Source organism: Onychomys torridus, chromosome 4 (assembly GCF_903995425.1).
Source record: "Onychomys torridus chromosome 4, mOncTor1.1, whole genome shotgun sequence".
In the NCBI taxonomy this organism is placed as follows: domain Eukaryota; kingdom Metazoa; phylum Chordata; class Mammalia; order Rodentia; family Cricetidae; genus Onychomys; species Onychomys torridus.
In genome coordinates this window covers 151070444-151091937 of record NC_050446.1, presented here as the reverse complement: position 1 = coordinate 151091937, position 21494 = coordinate 151070444, and the positions used below count along the sequence as shown (strand labels likewise).

The following is a 21494-nucleotide window of genomic DNA, read 5'->3' as shown; positions in this document are numbered from 1 at the left end:
GCCTAGAACAAGGTAGAACCCTGCTAAATATTTCTAAAGATACACATCAGGACTTTTAAATCACTGTGAATGCAGAAAAGCTGAGCACACAGCACATGTTCAACTCTAATTAACAATGAAGTGACAGTCACCTTTGCCTGCTGCTGCTCCTGGTTCAACAAGGATCAGCGCTCAGCTAGTGCTAATCAGTAAGGAAAGGCCTGAGGCCTGGAGCCTCTGCCCAATGCTGCCCTTACCTGAGTGAACTTGATAGTGAAGATGGCGTGAGACCTGCTACTGACGTCGTTCATCCCGGTCGCTGCAGTGGTACGGTTGATATTCCCTGCATCCATAAGTTCTTCTACATCACTGTAGTTCTGGACTAAATGCTTGGATAAATCTAGAAGGAAAAAGAAAAGGTTGAGGGAATCCTTCTGTTATGTAGTGAAGGAAATAAGTAACTTCCCTCTAAGAATCATGCATGACTAGGCATCTGCCAACCTGGCTGGCAATCTGGTGTGTCTACACAGTGGTGGACTGCAATGCAGACTGAGAGCTGGACAAGGTGGTTGGCCTCAATGGGCCTCGGCACTAATCTGAGTGTCCATTACACTCCATTACACAGAGTGCCCAGAATAAAGTCAGCTATTAACAGCAACATCTTAGAAGCATCATGGCATAAGGAATAAGAATATAAAAGCTCCATTGTAGACAAATATTTAAGATTCGTGTTACACTCCACCCCTAGGAAAAGCCTCATGCATGCCTCACCCCGTACAAAACCTGAAAATATTTTTTAACTAAAAATCTTTTACTGTCTCTCTTTTCTTGAGAAGGTAGCTCATAGAGCACCTCTGCTTTTTCCCCATAGCAAACTCTTTCCTTCCCTTCTGTCAAGTAACCAGTGTCCCCAGTTTCCCCATGGCCTTCAAGACAGTCCATGTCGACTGAGGCAGTTACACACATATAAAGTTGCCTTCTCTCTTCCTCCATGCACATGGTAGCATACTGTGCGGGACACACACGAGGCCCTCTCATCAACCCCACACACAGGATAAAATGAACATTGTTTGCTTCCTGCTTTTTCCTTAAGTCCATCTATGAATACTCTGTAACAGGGTGGCCTGGTGTTCATTCGTAAGGTTACACAGAAATGGCTGTACCTCTGAACCACACCAATTTACCAACTACTTCTTGAGACCATAGAGGTTGTTTCTATTTTATTTTATTTCCAAATACAAGGATAAGCTGTTAAATACTCTGTGCATTTGGTCTTTTCAAATTTATGGGAATGTAGCTACAAAAGAAATCCATGGAGGGAGAACTGCTAAATTAACGGACGTTGGAAATGCCGACATCTGCTGCAAGGCTCTCCTCCACAGAGGGCAGTTTGCTGAGCAGCAGTGAGGATGTGAAGCATCCTTGGCCCCTTCCCCTCCCCAAAACCCTCTGTATACACCCAGAGGGTGACAAGCATCACCTGTAAGGGTCTTTCTGCTTTTCTATCATGATGAAAGAATCTGAGCAATGTTTTTTCCCACTTAAAATTCATCCATAGCTCAGAGTGGCGGTATAGCCCAGTCCCACTGAGCACTTGCCTGGCATGCTCAAAGGAGACCCTGGCTCTGATTCCTAGCACCACTGGGGGAAAAAAATTATTCTTCTGTGGCTTCTGGGTTTTAAGTCCAATGTTTAAAAAAAACCTTCCTTCCTCTAAGATTCTGGGGGAAAAAAACCCACAGTACCTTGTGATCATGTCATTATTTAGTTTTTACATGTAAATTCTTATTTTTCAAATATTTTGGTATAAAAGTTGAGTGGTGACATTTTATTTTTTCTTTTTTTGGTTTTTTTTTTTTCTTTTTTTGGTTTTGTTTGTTTTTTCGAGACAGGGTTTCTCTGTAGCTTTGGAGCCTGTCCTGGACTAGCTCTGTAGACCAGGCTGGCCTGGAACTCAGAGATCCACCTACCTCTGCCTCCCGAGTGCTGGGATTACAGGCGTGTGCCACCACTGCCTGGCTAATTTTTCTTTTCAGACAATCTATAATCCATACTCAATGTTTCAATAATTGCATTATTTAAAAATTTATAAGGATCATAATTATAGAGGTCAATAGATGCAGATGTTTTTGCCCTGATTAATTATTCTCTCTTCATATATCAATTTTATGTTTTAACACCTGCTATAACAAAGAAAAAAATGTAAAGGTCCTGTTAGACTGAAAGCAATAGGTATTCCATTACACTCCCAAAAGACACACACAACACAACACACCCCTTTCTCTGGGGAGATAAGAGCACAAATGTAAATGGGAATTTAAAATATAGACAGGGTCCTGTTGGCACACTGAATACCTCAAGGTTAAAAAAAAAGGGAGCTAAAAAAGGTACACCTTCAAACCTACATCCAGTTCCATTCTTGACAGCAAGGAAGCACACTTCATGGAAATATCATAAGAAAGCACGTTTTCATTAGCAATCCCTACACCCTTCGGCTATTCCCTTAGCAGTTACTCAGTTCCCTTAGGAAGAGCAAAATTAGCCTCCTAACAACATGACCTGAACCTGGCGTATTAGTTACTCCTCTCACTGCTGGGATAAGAAATACCTGGCAAGGAGACTTAGAAGAGGAAAGGTTTATGGTGGCTCACAGTTCAGGGGAGACGTCAGCCACAGTGGGGAAGGTACTGCGGCGGCAGAACAAGGAAGTACCTGCTCACTAAGCACATCGTGTCCATAATCAGGAAGCAGGGAGCTGTGAAGGCTTGGGTTCAACTTTTTTCAGTCTGGGTCCCCAGAACATGGAATGGTGCTATCCACATTGAGGGTGAAGTTGACCTACCTCAACTAAAGTAATTTAGATAATTCCTCATAAACATGCCAGAGATTTGTTTACATGGTAATTCAAAAATCCCATGGAGTTGACAAAAAGATTATTTATCACAGCCAGAATGGCAAGGGCCAATTCCCTACACCACATTACATGCAACACCCTCCACAACTCAGTTAGTATTAGGGGGAGGGCCACCAGTAAGAGACCAGAAATTGAATAAATTTCCACAATCATGGCCCAGAAACCCCAAAGTGCTATAACTTAACACCACAGAGCTGCATGCTAGAATTGCTGGTCAGATTCTTTGACCAAGACTGACCTTAACTGTATGACCCTGGTTTGCACGGCTACTAATTGCATGCCATAGGGTACACACTGAAAGTTATATTCACAGAGGCTCAAGCTAACCTCCCAGACCTGTACTTAAGACAGTATGGACTAAACTCCTTCATGTGGCATGCATTACATGCCAGGAAACTGCACAAAGAGAAGCCCACCCAAATCAGAAAAGTATTTTCAAATGGCAACCTCTCCAGCACGTCAATGTGCTTCTCTAGCTATTGCTTAGCTGCTGTGACCTTGTATACTCAGTGAACCATTTTCCCTGTTTTATTCCAAAAGGGGACAGTGTAGAGGTAGGCGCCCAGCCCACCATGGTTACCCTCTCACAACAGAGGCCAAGAACCAAGAGGGAACACCTATGGGAACTCTTCTGATAAACACCATAAGGTCGGTGAAAGTACCACAGTAAAATGCATCGCCACTGGGACACACGGGTTTGGGGGTGGGGCAGGACTTGCTCATCTTGTTGGAAAAGATGGGAAAACCAATTTCCAGAGAGTTTTTTAAGCCAAAGGAAATTATGGGTTGGCCTCACAAAATACCTAGTGAATACCTAGTGAAGTGCATATTCAGAAAACAAGAGATAGTGGTGGCTCTTGGTACCTTTACTGTAATAAAATTCCAAAAGTAAACAACTTTTTAAATTCTTGCCATCATCACAGTTCTGTACTTTGTATTTTTACACCAATCCCAAGGGAAAGCAGGGGAGTGTATGAAGACAAGAAACTTCCTTCTTACCCTCAACGTAAGGTCCTTCTTTGGGATGCTCACGGACTCTTAAATTGAAGGTTTTAGATGACTTCCGCCTAAGTAGGTCTCTCACACGTTCGTTGTAAATTTCTAAGTAGCTAAAATTTTTAAATAAAATGAATTTTAGAAAAAAATAACTTTAAGACAATAATAACAATAAGCAACACACATGGCAACCATCTACACCTCTGCTGTGTACTTCACAGGATGCATTTCCATGGCCCAAAGGTAGGTACTTCATCATCCCCACTTTATAAATATGACACAAGAGGTCTGATGTGCTTTAAATAGCTTGCCCAGAGTCACAGTCACCAAGAGGATGATTGGCTCTGAGCACTACAGGTCGGCACAGCTCTGCTCAAGATCACTGGAGAGACTCAGGTGACAGAAAGGAAAAGGTGCTCTGTGCACCCAGACTGATGTGAGGGTGAAACTCACAGGATCCCACAGTGAGAACCAGACATTTCTTAGCCAAGAGTGAGATGAACTGCATGAGCTCACAAAAGTCAAGGACCCACTCCATTTGAGATAAAAATAGAATAAATACTAAAGCTTCCATCAAGCAATGCTATTTCACACCCAAATTGTACCCAAGTAGTCTCAGTTTTATTCCTAACTAACATTACATTCAGGTCAGGAAGGGGCAGGCTCATTCCTCAGCACATGCAGCTTCATCCTTCTCTCTGCAAGACCTCTGTACAAGTCAAGCAGCCTGGGTCCCTCAGAACTTTACATCTCAGGTCATGGCCCTACCTGACTTCGGTCCTGAAAGAGGCTTCATCCCATCTAGTGGTTTCATTTATCCGACTGAAGAGTGCTTCACAGATCCGAGGTATTAAACCAGAATCGCTCTGAAATGGAGAAGAAGGGTGTCACAACCATCACTCAAACTAGATTCGGGCAGACAAGGAACTTGCATTTTGCTGGCATGGACTCTAGAAGCCTGAGTGCCAAGCCCACACCTTCCACCAAGAGCCCCTGTAGGACTGCCACTTATTCTGAAATAAAAGGATAATGCCTTCTAATTTCTAAATGTTATGATTAGGATAATATACATTTATCGGATGTTAAACCAGCTAACAATGGCTTGCAAGGATTAGGAGACTTTTTCTCTATCAAAGAATATAGTTTATAAGGTACAATACATCTTAAAAATATCTAGTTAAATGACAACAGAGATAATGCATACTATGCAGAAAAGAAACACTGACCAAAACAACCTTATAAAGTCCTCCAGATAAGCATCTTAAAATGTAGGTGGCAGAAGCACATTAAACTGTGGAAGACAGCCTTCCTTTGGTACAGCAATCCCTGCAAGGTTCCTCTTAGGAAGAGCAAATTCACCATAACACTAAGCAATGTGGGTATATAACATTGTTCAGGACACATGAACAAGTCTGTGAGCAACATTCTATGTACTGGCTAGTTTTCTGTCAACTAGACACAAGATAGAGTCATCTGAGAAAAGGGAGCCTCAGTTGAAAAAATGCCTCCATAAAATTAGGCTCTAAGCATACAAAGGCATTTTCTTAATAAGTGATGGGGGTGGGCCCCAGTCCATTGTGGATGGAACCACCTCTGGACTGGTGGTTCTGGGTTCTATAAGAAAGCAGGCTGAGCAAGTCATGATGGGCAAGCCAATAAGCAGCACTCCTCCATGGTATCTGCATCAGCTCCTGCCTCCAGGTTCCTTCCCTGCTTGAGTTCCTATCCTGACTTCCTTCAGTGATGAACTATGGATGTGGAAGTGTAAGGCAAACACCCCCCACCCCCCACCCCCCACCCCCGCGGCCACTTGCTTTTGGTCATGCTGTTTCATCATAGTAATAGCAACCCAAACTAAGACACTCTGCATCCAGCAAAATGCTCTCATTAGGGAACCCAGACCTCAGAACAACCCAGACCTCAGAGCAGCCATGCATTCTTGGCCAGTCCTTTCCTACCTCCACTCAACTGCCCCTCAAAGAACTGAAGAACTATCATTACCGCTGCTTCAAGGCATTTTTCCCCTTTGTAGCTACCATTCAATTGGTACAAGCTGTTACCAAAGACAACTGATACTTCCACCCCAAGTTGTCTTTCTTACTTTAAAATAAGAAACTAGAATACTGAAGCCATACTTACCTACAAGGGCAGAGAAAAAGCACCTGCCATTTAGGAGTGCTTTGAAAATGTCTCGTATAAAGTGGCTAGTGGAAAACTGATATGGAAATTTCATTTTTAGAGTTGTTTTTTTCCCCAAAAAGTTCAGTAGGAAAGCAAGAAGAGGAAACTAGTGACTAAAGTGGATGGGAAATCTGAGGTGTACTATCTCTCTCCCTCGCCCTTCCTGCCTTCTGGCCTTGTAACATGAGCTCAGTGCCGTACTTCCCATGTAAACACAAAAGCTGGGCTTGAGAAACTAGGTTCCAGGCACTGAAATGATGTCCTTAAGAAGATTTCTTCCCCTTCAATACCATGCTTCCATGGACCACCAAACCTTGAGCAATGAAGACATTACTGTGCCTGCTGGCAGGGGTCCCTAAACCATTCAGTGTCTACATCTAAAACACACACAGGTTTGGCCTTACTGAACAGAGTTCTTGCTCATACCTGAAAAAATTAAATATGTACCACTAAGTCTTAAGTACTTCTTCATGGGTTGTTTATGCTTTTTTTGTTTGTTTTATGTGTTGTCAGAGACACAATCAGGGCCTTGAGTATGCTGTGTAGGTGTCTCACCACTGAGCTATGAAGCTACATTCCCAGTCTTTTGTTTTTGTTTTTGTTTTTTTGTTTTTGTTTTTGATCTCTCTAAGTTCACCAGGATGGTCTGAAGTTTGTGATCATCCTGCATCAGCCTCCCAAGAAGCTGGGATTACAAGTGCACACCATCATATCATGTCCAAATTTATTTTATCTACATTGCACTTCTCCACATTCTGGTGCAAATACAAGTGCCTGTCAATTTACACCAATTAATTTCTAAACTGTAGATGCTGTGTTTATAACCATATAAGTTGTAAGGGCTCCTTAATACCAACTTTTTCATGTATATACCACCTTTCCATCAAAATGCTAGATTTTCCTTTTAGTGCTATTCTTAGGGAAAATGTTCTGAATAATTTTAAAAAGAACAGACTTTAATAATTTTATTCAAACTATTATGCTGGCAGAAAAGAAGAATAAATTACTTTCTTGATAAGATTATAAGGCCTTCAAAAGAAGAAACGAACTGGGACTTGCACCCATTATTCGTGCTTATAACGTAAAACTATTTCTAATTTCAAATCTCTCCAAGGAAATTTAGTTCAGCTTATTACTGAGTTTTATCTTCTTAGTACTAAAGGAAGATCAGAACAGGAAAAGTTGGTACAGACCTAGTAGATAAGAGATAATTCTATCACTCCAGAGAAAGATAATGAGAATCCTCCTTCCCATATAGCATATAAACAACTAAACAACGTACAGAATTTCCCATCATAGTGTAGGACTTTCCGGATCCAGTTTGCCCATATGCAAAGACACAAGCATTATAACCTTCAAATGCAGATTTCACGACATCTGTGCCCAGAGTTTTGAAAACCTAAAAGAAAAAATATATATATACATATATATAAACACAAAGGATGCAAGTACCATGGATTTTAATAAAAGTCCCTGCAGTGTTGACAATATTCTTGAATGTTACTTTCATCTTTAAGGATTACAGCATAAAAATAAATCACTGCTGAGCTGTAACAACAGAATATGTATGCACCCCAGTTTTTAATCAAAAGTAAACTTTCCAAGCAAGCAAAAAGCAACACCATCCTTTTTCCTACTTAAGTTAGCAAATGATTTCTGAAATAAAAATGTAAACAAGGCCAAGTGGCAACTGTGTCTAGAAGCAAAGGTTTTTAACATGTGATGTTAAAATTCAGAACTGCATAATGTGTAAAGCTATTCATCTTATCAGAGCCTCCAGAAATTAATATTCAAAACCTAAAGGTCACAGTAGCCAGAAATTATTGCCTGAATCCTACCAAATCAAAGCCTTCATTTCTCAGGGCCAATGTTCCTCAAGATAAGTCTCTAGGAGACCTGGGGTAGCAGAGTACTGGGGGCAGGGTGGTGAATGTCTGGGCTCCCTCACAACTGGGTCCCAGTGTATTTTCCTGTTTGGATATTTATTCAAATACTTGTAGACATAGTAGGGAGACCAGAGGGTCACATCCACAACCTGAGTTTCTGTCCCATGCCCCACATAATTGCTATTGGGGGGGGGAGGGGAGGGTAAAGAGGATGAAGCACAAATGCTCCCGGAGGACAGTTAAGGTAAATGAGACAGGTTAAAATGTGAAGCCACCCTATTATACCAAGCTAAGAAGGAACAAGTCAAAGCTCTGTTGATGCCTCACTGTCCACTAAGCCCAGCACACCAAGGCCCCCTCAAACATCTCTGCTACAAAAAAGTAGACACATTGGTGTGGTAATATATTTTGTACCCTACTAAAGCTCGCCTGAGGATCAGAGGACAGAGCCAGCCACTAGATTAGACATAGAGGTCAGGCAGTGGTGCCACACACCCTTGACCCTAGCACTCCAGAGGCAGAGATCCATCTGGATCTCTATGAGTTCAAGGCCACCCTGGACTACATGAGATTGCTTCAGTCTAGGAAAGAAAACAGAGCCAGGCAGTGGTAGCATACATCTTTAATCCCAGCACTTGAGATCTCATGCCTTGGGAAGCACATACATCTTTAATCCTAGGATGTAATATGGCAGGGCATATATAAGTATATAAGGCATAAGGAGACAGGAACTAAAGGCTTTTTTTTTTTTTTTTTTTTTTTTTTTTTTTTGGCTGAGGCCTTTCCAGTGAGGACTTAGAGGCTTTTTGGATCGGCTGAAGAGTTGGTGAGGTGAGGTTTACTGTGGCTTGCTCTGCTTTTCTGATCTTTCAGCTTTTACCTCAATATCTGGATCAGGGTTTTCTATTAATAAGACTATTTAAGATATGAACAACACATTGGCAGCTAGAGATGCCATAGAATGAATGTTATCAGGTTCACAGTCAGAGCTGAGGAAAAAACTGAGCAAGTGGGGGACTCTGACAGTCATGAGCCCTCTGAGCCAAAATCTGGAGACCCAGAAAGCTATTTCTCCCAAACTACCCCGAGCAGCAAATCCTAGATAGGTCCCATGAGAGTATGATGAAATCTCTCCATAATCCCAGTGGCCAGGCCAGCAATTCCATCCAGTGAAATGTGAGCCCAGGAATCAGTACACTGAAAAACTTCTCAAGTGAGTACTGCACCCCTGACCATAGCAGTCTGCTGACCGTTCAGCTGACATCCACATTGTAACAAAAATATAGCTAAATGAACTCAGGCTTTCTTCCCTCCATCCTGTTTGCACTTCCATCAGATCGACCAGTAAAACTTCACTAAGTATAATTTCAACTGAAGTTCTTCCACAAATGGCTAAAGCCATTTATTCTCAGTTAAGTTTTACCCATTTCAGCTTTAGACACTGTTATTTTCTGATCAGTCTAAGGACTTATTCAATGCCCAGCTGTGACACTAGCTCACATTTCCTGGGCACTGCCACAGGCTCATGTAGTAATTCAAAGGGGAAAAGGGCTGCAAGCCCTCAGATGAGGAAGCTGACAGGGAAGGCCAGTATTCAGGCCCTCGGCAGTGAGTAGCAGAGCTGGGTCTACACCCTCATTACAGGGGCCTTGGCCACATCCACTAAATTCACAAGGCCCTGGTGCTAGCTGAAAGGATATATCCCCAAACGTTTGTGAAGCAAGAACCCCAGGGAGACTCAGGGATGCAGACCATGAGCTTCAGGCTCCATTCACTAATACATATGAACTGTAAGTAAAAGTTCTTTTTCTCCAATGCTCTCAGATAGGAGCAAAAACAAAAAGTCTTCCACAGACATTTCAGAAGATAAGGAAGGGGCATTTCTCACAGTCCAGACTAAGGCAAAATAAGTCACAGAAAAGAGTTAAACCAGACTCAAATGTCTCCACAATTTAAATCCTTCCTAGGGCAGAGGGCCACGCTGACCCAGGCCTAGAAAAGCTGGCCCAGAGCCTCATGAAAGAGCTGACCCCTGCAGTTGGAAGAGATGGCCCCACCCCTCACCACAGGCCAGGGAGAACCTATCTATCTATCCTGCTGACATGGCAGCAGAGGAGCTGGCTCTGCCCCCTTGTCTCAAACAAATGACCCCAGTGGCCTGGACTGACCAGCTCAGCTATCAGCCTGGCCCACAACCAGGCCTTGGATTGGCCCACCCTAACCTATACCCCATCTAGGACCTGCTGGAGCTTGTGAAGAGGCTGTTCCTGTGGACCGACGATATCCGCAGGGATGGCCACGGGATATCCCAGAGGAGTTTCAGTGTGGATCCAGTGATGATGGTATACCAGAAACCAGAGACCTTGAACCAAACCAGTGACACTCCCCATGTTATTACTTTGTTAGCAAGTAGAAGCTCACCTAGGTGGCTTTTTGACAAACTGACAAGCCCCAGCAGGGTAGAACAGATTTCGAACAGGTAGGTCTGCAGGTGACACCAGGTCTAGCTCAGCCTCAGCACCAACCAACCCACCCATGAACAGACAAGGATGCAGAAACAGGGACTGTCCTCCTCTCCAGAGGCTACCCTGTCACACCCCCACCAGACTGATTTGGCATCTGCTACTGTATCAAATGGGAGGAGAGATTCAAAACACCGATGAGTCCACTAGCACCAAACTCTGACTGAACCCCTCCCTAGCCCAGTTACCCCAATCTGCCTTGCTGTATGCGGAAATGCTTGAAAGCTGCTTTCAAGGGTGACCTGACATCCCAGGGCCTCGCTGGTGGGGAATGGACCACAAGAGGGCGCTGCTGAAACACAACACTGCCTTCCAGCCTGGCAAAGTAGGTAGTGTGAGAGAGATCAAAGCTTCCTGTTGAAGTTTTGAAGAACCATTAAGAAATTTAAGACCTTATTTAATGGTCTTTAATTTACAAGTCTATGGGTCTAAACTACTCACTGTTTGTTTTTTGTTTTCCTAATTCTAAAACAATTGTTTGGTTTTTAGACTCAAAGGAAACTTTACAGTAGTAGACATGATATCATTTCTCAAACACTTTTAAATTTAACTGATTAAAGCAGAAGAGGAAAGAAAGAGGTTCAGCTGGCACTGTGCTGGCTTCACAATGGCTCTACTCTCCTCACCCCTTACCAGCAGCCTGAAGAGCTGAGTAGGCAGCTGAAAACCTGAAACCCTCATGAGGGAGTGCTAAAACTAGGGATGAGGCAGATCTCTTACTATTTTACTGATAACTGTTGTCCTGCGTCTATGATGGCTTATTAACATGGCTTAGTAAAGCAGTGTGTTGTAGTTTGGGAATTCCACAAAACAATCCCAGTTACCCTCAGTAAGGGTCCCTGAAGCACCATAAAGAAATGCTGTGCTATCACCTAAAGCAGGGCATTTCCTTGTGGGCAGACAACTTTGCACAATCTAGGTCTCCCTTTAAACTCTGGACATTGGCTTTTAATTTCCAGAGAGAAGAGCTCCATTTGTTTTTACATCCCTCACCTTGATTATTGTACAGCTCAGGAAGTAATCACCTGCTCCCACAAACTAACCATCTGCAAATTAGGTCATCTGGTCAGCAAACATTTCCCAGCCAGGTCCTGTGGTCACACAATACTCTCCATCCCTCTGTGTACCCCTCTGTCCCAAAGACTTCAAATTCAAGTAAAAGACATCCAATAATTCATTAAATAAGTTAAAAATGAAGATCTTTTGTAGTAGGACAGGCCCATAGGGTCAAGGAAATTGGCTCAGACCAGTAGCCAAAGCATGCACATAACATACCCCTTAAGAGCCAACCTGGAGTCTGCCTGAGGGCCTAGCAACAGGAGCTGTCAGAGTTCCTAGTTGATGTCAGAGTTCCTGATCATGCCCAGTCTGCCTAAGGACCTAGCAACAGTCACTGTCAGAGTTTCTGATCATGCCCAGCCAATGAGGAATGACCACACAGACTGGGCACTAGGAGGAGGGTATATAAGGCCTACTCTACTATTAAATAAATGAGTTCATTATTTGCTTTGAGCAGACTCCCGTGTCGTTGACACCACACCTTCTCACCCCCTCCCCCAAGGGAGCCATTTGAATCCAAGCAACAACCCTTTAAGGCTTTTCATTCATCCCATGTTTGAAGGCATTCTGGCCATCACTACAATAAATTGGTTGTCCCCTTAAAACTCCTGGTTCCTGTCACTTAGTTCCCACATGTGTAACAGAGCATCAATCTGTGTTCCATGACCACAGCCTTCTATGCCAGACTCCCCACTGTCAGTGTAGACAGCTCAGCCGACCTTGAACCCAAAGTCATCCTTGCTCTTTCACTCACCCCCCCCCCTTATTTATTGGTATGATAGGAAGCTGCCCTCTCTTCCCACCTAGCAGATGAGATAACTCCTTTTCTCCCACACAAAAGCTTTCCAGTGGTTTCTCCACTTCCACTCACATCAGCACCATGCCTCAACTCTAGTCCTATTGAAAGGCAATCTATCTATGAACCTGAGTAAGTTACTAAAGATCCCTGAACGTCTTGCCAAAGAAAACTAGAGTTAAAATTCACCTCATTTGGCTCTTCAGAGGATTTAACATGACAGAATACCAAGCATGGTCTAACTCAAGACAAACTCAAATATGTTTCTCTTCAACCCCTCTATCACACTGGGTACTGCTCTCTCTACAGTTTTAATTCTCCCTTCCCTATTACTGATGTTTGAGTTCATAGCTTCTGGATACAATCACTACAGTACTCCAACCTCAACATCTGCATTGCCTCAAAAGGTCAGGCTCTCCTCTACAAACCACTCTAAACCAGATAGATACATTCTTGAATGTCAAAGTGCATGCAAAACACTGCAGATCTTGCTGGATGGATGGATGGATGGATGGATGGATGGATGGATGGATGGATGGATGGATGGGTGGGTGGGTGGATGGATGGATGGATGGATAGATAGATAGATAGATAGATAGATAGATAGATAGATAGATAGATAGATAGATAGATGGATGGATAAAAATGATTCTGAGTGAGGTGTGGTGGCTCACGCCTAATGCCAACATGCAGGTAGGGGTTGGTGGTAGTAGTGATATTGAGATTCTACATTCTAACATGCTCCCAGGCAATGCCAGACTCTGATGCAGAACCACATTAGTATTTTCATGCTCCAATTTTCAGGATTACCACCCATGTCAAGAAGATCCAATGTTAACATAAGAAGGCCCGAAACAAGTACCTATAACATGTATGGAAGCTACTGAGAAGTCAAGGAGAGGCCCAGTGATGAAGCCCATGTATTTCAACCAGCAATGAAGCCCATGTTCTTCTATCTGTGTTAGTATGCTTTCAGCTCTGCTCCAATGTCCTGGTTTTGCCCACCCAGGAGTATATATTTGTCTTTCTGCTCTAATGAAATGTTATTATAAGGATCTTGAAGGTCATCTGGGGATGCCTTGCTCTCACCTGTGTGGATCACATCTACATTTGTTTCTTGAGCAAATACTAGCCATCAGTCTTAGTTGTAGATTCTGGAGAAGCACTCCTTCTAGAATTCTTTCTGTAGCTTATAATGATCCACAAAAGCAGACAAAATATGCCTTGGGTTTAATATTTATTTCCTATGCTCTGACCCCTGGAGGACTCAAAGCTAAAAGGGTTTTTTTCCGAGACTTAAGTAAGCAAATGTCACACTCCCAACATCAAAAGCTGCATCTGAATCCTTCACAATGAGATCAATGTTCAAGTTTTGAAACCATTTAAGTTATGATCATCATACTCAAAATGGTGAAAAACAAAAAAACTTTAGAAGACTGAATTATCAGGCTTACATAAATACTCCCATCTGATCATTAAAAAGCTGAGTTACTAAATGCTAATTTCATATAAATTAAATTCAACAAAATAGTAGTAAGTTCATTTTAAGTGTTTTAAGACAGGACTATTCTTCTTGATAAGAAAAACAAGAAGATTTTGAGATTGTCACACTGTACCATTTCTTGTGAAACATAATCTGGGCTCTTTGTGTCAGCAGAATAAAAAGAGAAGTCATAGGTGAAGGTCTTGGTCCGTTCTCTGCCTGAGTCCCCAGTTCCTCCTTCTGGTATCTAGAAAGACAGTTTTTACAGTAATAATAAGAAAATGGGGTGATAATAACAATAACATGAAGAGTAATGTCATTTAACCAGTGACCCAAATTAGGAAACCAAGTCTGTAACTAAAACACATAAGATGATTAAGGTTTGCAGCATATATACTCTAATTCCTATTGCTCTCCCTAAAGAATGAATAAAAATAAATAAATACAACATAAGAAGTCCAAGATCTGTATTATAACCATCGACTATGGTATTTACTAATATAATTAGCTCACATGAACACAATGTCCAGTCAGACTCAGTCTGTTTATCTTGCATGACTCTTTAACTGTTTCCTCTATGACATCCCCCCAGAGCTGGACACCGTACAACTTTAGGAGTGCAGGATACTGATTCTGGCAAAAATGGTGCCCTCCAGAGCTGTGTGATGTCTTTTCCAATAATTTCCCCCTCTTTTCCAAATGAGAACACTCCTAACACATATTATACTGTGAGACTATTACAAATGTTTGCATACAGCTTATGTTTCATGCTTTGAGCTTAAATTGAACCTCCAAATCATCCATATGTTCCCAAAACCTTATACATTGGACATAATGCTAAATAGCTTCAATGAATAGTATACTTTTCAATAATCAACTTCTTTTCTTAAAACAAATTGTTTTTTAAAAAAATTAACAATGAAAACAACAGTCTATTAAAAATACGAGCATTTCCCATGGGTGCAACCATGGCATGAATGCTATGAAGGTAACCAACCACCAATAGGATTTAAGGCCGCTCCACAGAAGGAAATGCATGGCTGGTACGATAGATCAGGACACGGACCCAAAGTTGGTGTGGTAACAGGCCCGAGGGGTAAAACCCACTACTATTACTTTTGCTAAAAAATGTACATAGCATCAAACTACCTTCTAAATTTACATCTTTATATCCACAGACTAGTGAGGTTCTCAGACGTCTTCAGAGAAGTTTCTTTGTTCAGCGAATGGTGGTCAACAAAGAAACTCACAGCTGGTCAACGTACAGAGAAAAGGTTTCTATGGAGTGCTCAGCTACAAATGAGATGAATGTACCACATGCCCTCCCCACAAGGTGCAGTGACCATTACAGAAAAAGGAGTCAGAGGTTGAGGAGGGCTAGATGAGACAATGTCTTCTAGACAGACCACTGCACTCATGAATTCACAACAGCTAGCACAGGCTACATAAAACATGAACAAGATCAAACCTGTCAACATTCTAGACAGGAGGAGGAGGGGCTCTTTAGGAGCTATCAAGAGTTAGTTGATGGCTGCTAGAGAAAGGAAAGTCTGTTTTCTTCAATAATGCCCCTGGTAGGTAGACCATGGTCCAATGGTTCTACAGCCATGGAGTATACAGGCAGTACAAACTGGACTCAGTGGATTATACTTTAAAAATAGATCATACATACATACATGCATACAGAAGTTGGGAAGATAGGGAATGGATCTGAGAGGTATTAGAAAAAACAGAGGTAAATGGTAACTATGATCAAAATATACTGTATGCAAAAAATTTTCAAAGAATTGGTAAAATAAGAAAAAAAAAACTGACATCTATTCTAGTTACTCAATCATCATAGAAGGAAATGTGTACCAAACACAAAAAGCAACAGTAATCAAGGAAAATAGATTCTATGATACACAGGCAAGAGAGGACTCCACCAAAGCACTGTAGGCACATACATGCATGAGGCAAAGGAAAGGTCACTGCAATCAGGAGGTAGACAGAATGAAGCAGCCTGAGAAGATGAGGGAGGCCAAAGAAAGAAGGCTGGGGTAGACCAAGAGAGTCGCATAGTGCTGAAGACTGTGGTAACTACAGGAAGAAAGCATTCTAGCACTCCAGAGCATGCCCTCTGGGAAGACAGTACTATTCCCATCCCTGTTTCTGGGGATCAAGTTGTACTACTCAGAAAGTGATATTAGGGTATTCACTACCCAAGACCAGGAATTAATAGAAATCGACTCCTCAGACACTTGACCATGGAGCAGCAGGCCTCAGAAACCCACACCTCCAAACTGAAGAGCGCTAAGCCCTGAAAGCGTATGGTGTCTTTAATATTGCCTTTATACCACTGCTTCCTCCTTGAATGGGAAGCATTCAAGATCCTCATCCAGTGTGCTAATGAAATAAATAGTATATTTTAAAGGCAAAAGGAAGAATTTACCATTTTGAAAGATTGTGAAGTTTTTCCATCTATTTTTTTTTTCCAGAAAGTAATACAGTTTAATTGTTTCTTTTTTAAGCTTTCATTCCTCTCAGCTAATAATAAACAAGGGTTGTCAGATCATCAAGGATCAAAATACATGATGGGTTCTCATGAAAAAATCAAAACAAAAACTAGGGTACTAGTTCAGTTGTTAAGAGTGTGCCTAGCTTGATGAGGCCCTGAGTTCGATCCCTAGCACAGCATAAACCAGGTATGATGGTGTATGTATACAATCCTAGCACTGAGGAGATGGGGACAGGAGAATCAGAAGTTCAAGGTCACACTCATCCACGTTTGAAGCCACCCTAGGCTACCTGAGATCCAGTCTCAAACAAACAAATATAGGGTCAAAACTTGTCTGGTACTTCACAGAGTACAGACAGCTATCAAGCTAGAATATAGGGTAGAAATGTCAGGTTCTTGTCTTCAGTAGGAACTCACAGACCAGGGAAACAGTGTGAATCTGACTTTCGCGTCAGGTGAAACTAGGGCGGGAGAGGCACCAGGATCGGATCAACGCTTCAGCCTCAGGACCCAGCCTCAGCAGAGAGCACACAGACACTGCTGACTGTACTAAGTTGGTGCACTCAACTCGGAGGTGAAGAAGGGTCAGGTGCTTCATTCATCGGTACCACCATCACAGAGCGCAAGGGTGGATCTCTCAGAACTACAGCAGGGCATCACTTGCCTTTAAGTTTGTGATTGTCGTTTTGCTTTTCTCCATTTGAATGATAAACTTGGCCTCCAGGTCCTTTTCCCTGCAACATTAAAAACACATACACACACAGTAAGGGTTAGGAGACAAAAGATTATTTTGAAATAAACCTGTTTCACCTACTTTTCACATAAGGGTCTTTGAATTTTTTAAATTTAATTTAATTTTACATATCAGCCATGGGTTGCCCTGTCCTCCCCCCTCCCGCCCCAGACCCTGCCTTCCCCCCAGCCCACTCCCCATTACCATCTCCTCCTGGGGCTCCCCTGGGGATTCAGCTCAACATGGTGGATTCAGTCCAGGCAGCTCCAGTCCCCTCCTTCCAGGCTGAGCAAAGTGTCCCCGCTTAAGCCCCAAGTTCCAAACAGCCAGCTCATGCACTAAGGACAGGTCCAGGTCCCACTACCTGGGTGCCTCCCAAACAGTTCAAGCTATTCAGTTGTCTCACTTACCCAGAAGGCCTGATCCAGCTGGGGGCTCCACAGCCTTTGGTTCATAATTCATGTGTTTCCATTAGTTTGGCTATTTGTCCCTGTGCTTTTCCAATCTTGGTCTCAACAATTCACGCTCATACAATCCCTCCTCTTTCTCAACAATTGGACTCCTGGAGCTCCACCTGGGGCCTGGCTGAGGATCTCTGCACTCACTTCCATCAGTTATTGGATAAGAGTTCTAGCAGGACAGTTAGGGTGTTTGGCCATCTGATCACCAGACTAGGTCAGTTCGGGCTTTCTCTCGACCATTGCCAGAAGTCTACAGTGGAGGTACTCACAACCCTAGGGAGGCTATCTAGAAAACAGGACCCTAAGAAAGACACAGGGATAGCCCAATGACAGAGAAACAGATGAGCTCTACATGAACAACCTGGACGTGAGTGAGGGTAATGAAGGGCAAGGTTCGAGGGAAAGAGAACTTACAGGAGCAGGAGATCCCAGCTGGATCAAGAACAGAAAGGGAGAATAAGGAGTAATAGACCATGATAAATGAAGACCATATGAGAATAGAAAGAAGCAAAGTGTTAGAGAGGTCCCCAGAAATCCACAGGGTCTTTGATTTTAAATGACATCTGAAAAGTAATCCCAGTTAGCCCTGCTCCCAAATCCTTGCTAAGGCTATAAACATGAAGATATATGACCCAGATGCCACCATCAGCAACTATAACTAAAATAAATGTGGTGTCAAAATCAACAGTGTCTAACTATAAGACAAGTCAGCATCAATGTCAGGCACCATGAAGGGCTGAGCATGCTGAAGATGGCCGTACCAGCCTGGATGAGACTAAGTGAAGTCACAGCTGTGGGATGCTCCCAGGAGTAGACAGGGTTCTGCCCCTCCTCTCTCCATCTCGTTAGATCCATTGAGAATTGCACTTCTTTCAAAGCAGTAAACAGGAACTCAGGGAAATTCTGCAGAGCACAGTTCTCTATAACAGCTCTACATATTAGGTGGCAAAGGCCTGTAATCCCAACATTTGGGAGGCTGAGGCAGGGGAAGCATGAATTCAAGGCCAGCCTGGGCTACATAGAGAGATCATTGCCTCAACAAAAATTTAAAAAAAAAAAAATTGTTTATCCATACAAAACAATGCTATGCCAATCAAAAAGGACTGACAAGCATCTCTGTACAACATTACAGTCTGGTCACCAGGACACGTAATTTAAGTAGAATGCAAGGCAGAGAAAAGCAAACAGGCAGCCCTCCCCTTTCATGGTCTGTCTTTAGGACTTCATACTACACATTCAGTATTAATCCTTACTTGAATTCTGAATTTTTATCATTTCCTAGGCTAGCAATACATAATCCAGTCCTCTCTAGTGATGACAGACAGCAGCAGCAAGATTCGGATGCCAGCTGACCATGAACTCACAACGGAAGCAGCACATAACCTATGGTGTATACTGCACATTGTACTGTGTTAACAAAAGGGAAGGCTCTGTAGGTTATATGTACCCAGAGCATTTTGATTTATTAAAGTCTTAGCTTATAACAGGTTTAGAGACAAAATCCCATCCCAAGTCCAAAGAGAATGTATGTATGCATGATACTGCTTATATGTAGAAAACAAAAGGGTAATGTTAGTCTTTTTCAAAAGGCTACATATGAAAGAAAATGGAAAAAAGCAAAAACAAGTGCTAGATTTCTCTGAATACTAATGTATGCAAAAATAAATTTGCTTAAACAACCTAAAATTCAAAAGCAGTTGAAAATAATGAATCAAACCTTGTACCACACAGTGAAAGAACATTTCCATAAGGTATGGAGGAGTCTGACTATGCATTGTGACAGAATCAGTTATCTTTGGTGGTCATCCTGAGATTTTTATTTGTGTACTATGAGAAAATTCATGAATACTTATGCTGGTATCATGGAGAGCTACTACCAGTAGACCTAGTAGATTAAAAATAGACACAAACACAGGACAGGAGAGGTATGGATTCTGAATGGGAAATAATAGCATGAACTTTATCAAAATTTAAAGGAAGAAGGGGAGGGGAGAGGAAGAGAAGGAAAAACCACAGATTGCATATTCCTAATCTGAAAATCTAAAATCCAAAATGCTCCAAACTAGAAAGCTTCATGAACCCTGACATGATGCCACAAGTTGCAATTTCACACTTGACTTCATGTGATAGGCCACAGTGAAAATACAGGCACATGAAAATAGTATACTAAACTAACCTTTAAGTGAATCTCATGATTAGTCTCAGGTCCAAGCCACAAGCTTACTCTGCATATGCTAGCATCCCAATGTCTGAAACAATCTGAATTCTGAAACCCATCTAGCTCCCAAACATTTTGGATAAGGGATACACAACACCCTAGTTTTGTCTACTGAGAAGATCTAGAACCATATGGTCAGAGAAGAGCCTCTGAACACCATTTGCCACTAAGAGAACTCAAGGCTTCTTAAAGAAATTAATACCTAACCCTTCCCACTCAAGAAAGCAGGTCCACTAAGATCGCAAGGACTGTGGGAAGGCAAGTCCCCAAACAACTGGGGATGTTCCCAGTGCTCACACCTCTAGGCTCCCCTCCCCTTGTTGTAGGTTGAACCTGATGAAACTGCTTTCTTCTAACACTAATGGATAATGAAGAGCAGAAGGAAGGAAACCCATATATTAAAAACATAAATTAAAGATGTGTTAGCCACTCGGACCTCACGCTACACAGAAAAAAAATTGCTAAAAGTTGTAACACACTGGATCTAGGAGACAGCTCAAAGTGCTTGCTGTACAAGCATGAAAGGCCTTGGTTCAGATCCCTGGCACTTGTGTAAAAGGCTGGGTAGACAGAGCATTCTTGTAATCCCAGGACTGAGAGGAGAAAACAGGAGGATCCTTGGACTTGCTGGCCACACACACACACACACACACACACACACACACAACAACAACATATGTAAAGAAATACTGACAATGAATAGACTGATATTAAGGGATTATAACTAGTGTTTTAGGTGTGGTAAAAAAAAAAAAAAAGTACCATAGTGACTTTAAAATATTTTGCCCTTGAAAATAGCACACACTGAAATAATTATAAGTAAAATGTCTGGGATTTACATTAATCTGATGGCAGAGGAACTAGCTTAGGGTAGCCTCCTGGCCATCTCTGGCTTAAAGACTATCCATGAACAATAACCCCAAAAATTATGTTGCAGTAAACACTACCAGGTCTGTAGTGGATTCCCAGAACCAGGTTTGGCATTTCCAAGCCAGTCTTAAGAAGACTTCCATTGCATGCCACCAGGTCTTGGAACTTACCCTAGGCCACTCCATGTTCATATGACCCTAAAACAAATGGCTCCTCAAATCACACTTTCTGAGCATTTGACCATGAAGAGCATACCCAGCCCAGCAAGGGCTATTCAGGCTACATGTAACTGCACTGCAGACTACACCATCTCGGTACCTGCCAATTCCACAGTGGCTCTTTCCCATTCAATAACCCTCCGTGCCTGAATTTTGAGTTTTAAAACAACTACTACCAATACATACCTCAGGTGAACAAAATGATATGCTCTCTGGGAATATCAGATATTGTGCGGCAGCTTCACACTACTTTTCAACCCTTGCCTTTGAAAGTGGTTTTCATGCTCTGCCTATCAGCCTCAAGGCCAGCATTCCTGGATCCCCACCTCAGATCCTCTGAAGCAGCTAAACAGTACATGATCACTTCTCACTCGTTAAGTATCTCAGCAGTACTTCTCAGTTGTGAATAAACACCTAGAACCCACCCCACAAGAGCACTAATAGGTGCCACTGAAAGACTGAACATAAAATAAGCACCTTTCTAACCGCATTTCTCAAATCTAACCACTGATGGAGAGTGCCTAGCAAAGACTTCGGAGCTACCCGAGATTGATCGCCCTAGCTGGGGAGGTGGCAGTGAGAGGGGCACAGGGACCGTGCACAGCTTTGATCTTCTGGAGTCCAGAGCTTATCTCAAAGAACTTATCTCCCCAAGAGACAAGAACACCACAACACCCACCC

The 21494-nt window shown here is 42.4% G+C and overlaps 1 protein-coding gene across 2 annotated transcripts in view; it reads right to left on the bottom strand.

Annotated features, from left to right (window-relative positions):
- Positions 1-21494, bottom strand: part of Kif16b (kinesin family member 16B) — a 282233-nt gene that overhangs the window by 230123 nt on the left and 30616 nt on the right. For both annotated transcript variants that reach the window (XM_036184603.1, XM_036184605.1), the window contains exons 2-7: positions 16978-17047; positions 13950-14063; positions 7353-7469; positions 4658-4755; positions 3893-4002; positions 237-379 (exon numbers count right to left, since the gene is read on the bottom strand). In XM_036184603.1, coding sequence (XP_036040496.1) covers positions 237-379; positions 3893-4002; positions 4658-4755; positions 7353-7469; positions 13950-14063; positions 16978-17047 — 652 coding nt within the window. The remainder of the gene's footprint in view (positions 1-236; positions 380-3892; positions 4003-4657; positions 4756-7352; positions 7470-13949; positions 14064-16977; positions 17048-21494) is intronic.